This window comes from Marmota marmota, unplaced genomic scaffold (genome assembly GCF_001458135.2).
Source record: "Marmota marmota marmota unplaced genomic scaffold, marMar, whole genome shotgun sequence".
In the NCBI taxonomy this organism is placed as follows: Eukaryota; Metazoa; Chordata; class Mammalia; order Rodentia; family Sciuridae; genus Marmota; species Marmota marmota.
This window is the reverse complement of record NW_026000223.1, coordinates 6,550,903-6,557,018: the sequence shown is the minus strand read 5'-3', so window position 1 is coordinate 6,557,018 and position 6,116 is coordinate 6,550,903. Positions and strand designations below refer to the sequence as shown.

Genomic DNA, 6,116 nt, shown 5'->3' with positions numbered 1-6,116 from the left:
CCAGTACATACGTAAGGCTTAGTTACAAACAAATTAATTCCAATTTCAATCCGCATCTCTCTACCTGGATGACTTCTTTAAATGCAACCCAAACTAGCCCATTTTTTGCTCCAAGGAAATAGACCATTGAATTTCTCTTAATAGCATTTATCATATATCTCTTTATTTATCACACCAGATCCAGTGGGACAAGATTAGATTTTGGTCTCTTCCAAAACAGTGTGGCTTGCTGGTCAACCACCTAGCAAGCCATGGGCACAAAAGTGGCATGCTTCCATTTTTATTTTCTTTGTTCAAAGTCATCATCTTTGAAGATGCCTTGTTAGTATCAGATTAGAAGTTTGTGGAGAATATCAATGGGTCAGTTTAGCTTGGACACTAAGGCACATTCTCCTTCAGGGTTTCCTTCATGTTTTCCTTTTCATTTTCTTTCACATTTTCATTTGCCTTTGCGTCGGTTGAGAGCCTAAAACTCAAACTAGGCGTTGCTTGTTGAGTTTCAGAAAAGAAAGAAGGTTTTACCTCCATAGATTGGACGGAACTAAACAATTTCTGTGGCGTACTCTCACTCACTGGGTCAACCGCAGTAGGATAACTTAGGTTTGCATTCATCGATGATTCTCTTGATACGATATTTTCAACTTCATGTATTGGTTGAAATGAATCACCATCCTTTTTTTCACAGACGGTGCTGAAAGGGATGGCACAAAACACAAGATCTGAAGGCAGCAACTTAAGGTCATTGGCTGGTCGGGTAATCACAAACCTATAAGGAAAGTCAAAGATGAATTCTGAGCTTCTGTGGCTAGGACAGAATGGTTATAGGCAATGAACAAAATAAAGACATCATTTTGCTGGGTCAAAAGAGGAACTGCTTTTGTTTTGCTTTGCTTCATTGGTTTCTGATTGATAATAAAGATCTCTGGGACACCGAATAGAGGAAGTCTTAGAGGAGGGATTGGGGACCTTAGGAATAAAATCTCCCTTTTTGGGGTTTGCTGTTCTCACTGCTTTAGTGGGAAAGGAATAAGACTGTGGTTTGGTTTGCTGATCTCTAAGGACTTCCTAACTCCAGGTTTAACTTCTTTGAACATGCACTACACTAATGAATTCAGTAAGTACAAAATTGAACACCGAGCCAGGCTCTGTCAAATTGGAAGATAACAGGTATTCCAGATATTTCCATCCTGGCTTAGGCCTACCATAAGCTAGTACTCATGCAAACAGGTTTCACACAAAGTTCTATTTGAAACTTTGACTGGTAAGCAAATAGTGAATGTCAATGAATCTTAAGGAAAATTCAAAGTCTGTATTTGCATAGGAAGACTTTGTAGGGAAGCAAGCTGTCTTAGCAAAATATCAGATACATAGCAAATCCTTAATAAATAAGTTAATTAATACCTAGTGTTCACGACAAAACAGAGAGGATAACCTCTTATGACTTTCACCCTGTATTTCTTCACTGCTGTCCCAAATGGTTACTTCTCTCCTAAACATGGACCTCAATGCATGATTGACTTTCCTTTACTGAATAATTTATCCATTATTATCTTTTCATTGAAAATACTGTAACCTCTATTTTATTTTAAACAAGATTTAGCCTAAGCACATATATCATTTAAAACAGGAGTGCCATTTCCTTCCTTGAGATCCTCTCAAGTATAAACTGCATATTTTCTCAATTACCATGTTCTACAGGTTTTCCTGAGGTGTTGGGGCCAGGGATTAGAGTTCAAGCAGAGAAAGAGCATGCCAGAATCAAGTATGCTTCTCAGTATTGCTTCCATAACCTCACACCTCACGCACTTACTTCACAGTGAGTTCTGTAAAGTTATATTAACCTCCCTACTGATTCCTCAGTGCCATCTGTAGACCTTCATTTAGGTCTTTGGCACTTGGGATATATTTTTCCCCCCAAACCTCAGAGCCACTATCATCTTATGTGCTTGTAGTATCTCTGTGGTTTACAGCTCTGTCATCCAGACACATTTCTATGATTTCTACTACCGAATGATAGTTTATCTCCAAACCATTTTCAGGGCCACATGCTGGATATTGTCATTGCCTGTCAAAAATCTTAAGCTTCAGTAAGTCACTCTCCAACCACAACACCCCATCATTCCTTCTCTCTCATTTCCTTCCTCTGGGTATATCTACTCTAACTTTTTCAGGATTTCCAGTGTTACTGTCTTTTCTCTTTACAGTCTAGCATTGCTTCATGGTTAAACCTCATTGCATTCTTCTTAGTAGTTCAAGTCTTACCTTTCTTCAATTCCCTGAATTACTTTTATTTTCTTTCTCAGCAATGCCTATGAACTGAGAAATCTTAGTACTAAATAAAAATCCCCAAAAGTATACCTCACACCTAGATATATTATAGGTCTTCCTAAGAATCTGTTATTTTTCTCCTTTTCTCTTATTAATAGAGAAATTACAGGGACTTTTTTCTTCTACTTGAGACCATTCACATTAATAATTTTGTTTCTTTCTCTTTTCTCCTAGAATGGGTTTCAATTGTCTATTTCCACTCCATCATTTTTAATTCCTCCTTCTTTATTGACTACTGTGCATTCTACTGTGAGAATCTTATCTAGGGCCTAAACAATTGTATTGTCTCTAGATGGTATCTTCTTTTCTTATATCCTCTATATACATTTCCTCTCTCTTCCACACTCCTGGCAGAAGGATCTCCAGTTAATAAAGTTGAAATATGAACAAAGTGCATCCCTGATTTATAAGCACAAAGCACAGTGGCTGGAAAGAAGCACTCAATAAATATTTACAAAATGAGTCCAGCAAAAAACAAGTAAATCTTTCCAATGCAGACAATGTCTTTAGCTTTAGAAAGTTGTACAATCGTGGATGGAAGTTAGGTTGCAAAAGAACTTATTTAAAATTTAGGTCTGCATATTTCAGTTTTCACTGGGGACACAAACACCATCCTCCTTAGAAGGCGTTAACCATCAGCATTCCTATTGTTTACACTCATTCTTCTTTCTTCCTACATCATGATTTACCAGCATCTTTCCATAATAACTGTGGACTCTGAGCTATGGAGTTCTCTTTCACATATAAAGTAGCTTTGGTTCTCCTGCTTGGGTGGGTGGCCAGCACTTTTCAAATTAGCACACTCCCCTTTTATGTTCTGGGTTGCGCGCCTCTTCATCTATCATGCGGTATAAGCCAACACATAAGATTCCAAGACAATATAATGAGCCACAGAATAGTTGTCCAAAGGTGGTTCTTGGCTGTGAAAAAAAAAAGAGAGAGAGAGAAAAACGTGTCTGCTGGGCACATTCATCAAGCAATAACAAGCACTTATTCAAATGTTATTTTCCTTTTTTTTTTTTTTTGCGGTCCAACTTTAGAAGACCTGAAAGACATTTCCTAATATATTTATGATAATAGTGTTTAGTGACTTGGTAATTATAGTAACTGATGATTAGTTTTGAGATACTAATCTGTGTGATTTGCTTTTCTTTTTGTCATTCAAGTTCTTCTGAGAGCCTTGGATGCGTGTGGTACGTGTGTATTCTTATTACTTTTCCTATTTGGTGACCATCATTGAGAATTAACAATGAGCAATGGGTTCCGAATTCAGTTTTTGAGTTAGTCCATGATTGGGATGTTAGATGACCTCCAGGGAGTCATCTCATCCCACTCTTACTGAGATCACAATCTCAAGCACACTTCTTACATTTGGTCTCTGGCCAACAAACTTATCACAAATAGACAATGAGTTCAAAAGCAGCAGCAGATAGGACAAATAGGTTCAGAAAGGGCAAAAGAAAACAGTCTGCTCAGTTCTACGATTTCTTAAGAAAAGAGCAAAGTGAGTGAAGGTAAGACACATGGGCAGACCAATCTATTATTTCTCTGATACCAGCAGGAGGTTGCCAGCTGCATAAAATCACTCACTAGTCAACTGCAGATGAGGCACCCGGGTCCACAGAAATGCACAAGATCAGACAATACTGTGGGAGTGTTTGGAAAGTTGTTTGTACCTGGACTTCAAATGCAAAGAGTATAGGATGTGCCCTTTTTGGTAGCATATGTTGAGACACACTGGGCAAGGAGTCCTGGAACACCATGCTCCTTGTGAAGGGAGCAATTTTTTCTGATGTCCACTGAACCAGAAAAAGATGTTTCCTTGTCAAGGTCTGCCTCTAACAATAACACTGGACAGGTGGATAACAATATTAATCAAAACCAAACCAGCGCTTGGAGTTGTGGCCCATGCCTAGAATCCCAGTGGCTCAGGAGACTGAGACAGGAGGATTGCAAGTTCAAAGCTAACCATAATAATTTAGCCAGGCCCTAAGCAACTTATTGAGACTCTTTATTCAAATTAAAAATAAAAAAGGACTAGGGATGTGACTCAGTGGTTAAGTGCTCCTAGGTTTGATCTTTGGCATCAAAAAACAATAAACAAACAAAAAAGCAACACACTGATCAGTAGATTATTCATGTGCAGTCTGCACTCTACTCTGATGCCTAGATGCGCCACTAGAATTTGCCAGAATTCTTATCGCCTCCCTTTGCTATAATTGGTCATTCAGCAGCAACCTGGATTAAGAAAAGTCAAGCATTTTCTACTGGTTAGCCCACTGTGATTCTTTGACTTAATCACAGAGCTATTCTGCCTGATGTCAGCTGACCTGATCATATTTCTTTAGCATTGTGGTTACTGGAAGAATGGTCAGACTCTGGGACAGTATTCCTGAGATGGAACCCTGCTCTGACATTGTTGAACAATATGGTGGCCTCAGGTAAGCCCTTGCTTCTGAAAACCTCAGTTTTCTGATCTGTTAAATGAAATTAATGATGATGCCTACTGTACAAATCCTTGGACAGATTAAGTGAAAAAATCTGAAGGAGTCAGGCACAGGGAAAATACTTAGTAAGCTTTAAGTATTATAATTATCAGTAATAACCTTGTCAAGGTACAAAGTTATTAGGTATTCTTGCCCATTTTATGCTACAGTAACAGAATAAGTTATAAAGATCTAAGATTTATTTCTTACAATCCAGAGGAAGAGATGTTCAAAGTCAAGGGGCCCCACATCTAGCAAAGCTCTTCTTGCTGTGTCACCCCATGGCAGAAGGTAGAAGGGCAAGACAGCACATTTGCAAAAGAGAAGGTAAATGGGCTAAACTAGTTCTTTTGTCAGAAGTCCACTCTCATGATCACTAACCCACTCCACTGTCTATTTCCTGGTATTGCTACAAAAAATAACAAGAAAATGCACTGAGTTGTAAAACAATCTATGAATATAAGATTGTATTAATTTTATTACTGCTATTATTATTTCTGTGTGGTAGACCATCTATAAACCCAAACAGCCAACACAATTTTCAGAAACTCAGAGTGTTCAGGAAGTGAGAGAATCTAGTATGATAAGAGTAGACTCACTTGAATGTCTGATAAAATCGTTTGCTCTAAGGACAGAAGCCCCAGTTTACACCGCATTCTTCCAGACGAATACATAGAGTAGCTGTCGGTCAACCCAGTGAACTTCTCCTTATCCAAATGTTGTTCCATCTGAGAGCTTACTCCTCCTGTCACCAGCATCTGAAGTAATTCCAGGACATGGTAGTTGTAGAAGGCCTGGGGGGCAAGGACAATTCATGTGTAATGTTAGAGCAGCCAGCATGTAAATGGTGGAGTTGTTTAGACCTGGAGATCTAGTGGACGTCACTGTTTGACATGGACCAGATAGTGCAGAGAACTTCTCTTGTGATTATTATTATCAAAACCACTTTGGATAGGAGACTGGGTTAGGTACAACTGAGAGAAAACAACCTGGACCATGATCCTGTTTCCTTGGAGCTTATGCTGTAGAAGGAGGAGAAAGTGGGTAATGATATAGATACCAAGGATTTCTTTCTTTCACAGATGACCAGAGGAGTACGTTAAGCCACAGATACCATAATTATCAGCAACATATATATTTTAAAAATGTGTATTTAGTGGAACACCCTACAGACTTTCTCCTAGGGGACTTCTGATTCTATTGTCATCTATACTTGGGCTATTTTTTTGGATGTGAGCCTACTTATACTCCTTTTGATTGTGACTGACTTGAGGACAGACATTGACTTAGGTCTTACTAATA

The 6,116-nt window shown here is 38.6% G+C and overlaps 1 protein-coding gene across 1 annotated transcript in view; it reads right to left on the bottom strand.

The window, feature by feature from the left end:
• Positions 1-268: 268 nt before the first annotated feature.
• Kcnu1 (potassium calcium-activated channel subfamily U member 1) overlaps positions 269-6,116 on the bottom strand; it is a 167,427-nt gene continuing 161,579 nt past the window's right edge. Inside the window, exons 26-28 of the mRNA XM_048792764.1 lie at positions 5,414-5,608; positions 3,130-3,248; positions 269-766 (exon numbers count right to left, since the gene is read on the bottom strand). Of these exons, the coding sequence (XP_048648721.1) occupies positions 379-766; positions 3,130-3,248; positions 5,414-5,608 (702 nt within the window). The 3' untranslated portion in view covers positions 269-378. The remainder of the gene's footprint in view (positions 767-3,129; positions 3,249-5,413; positions 5,609-6,116) is intronic.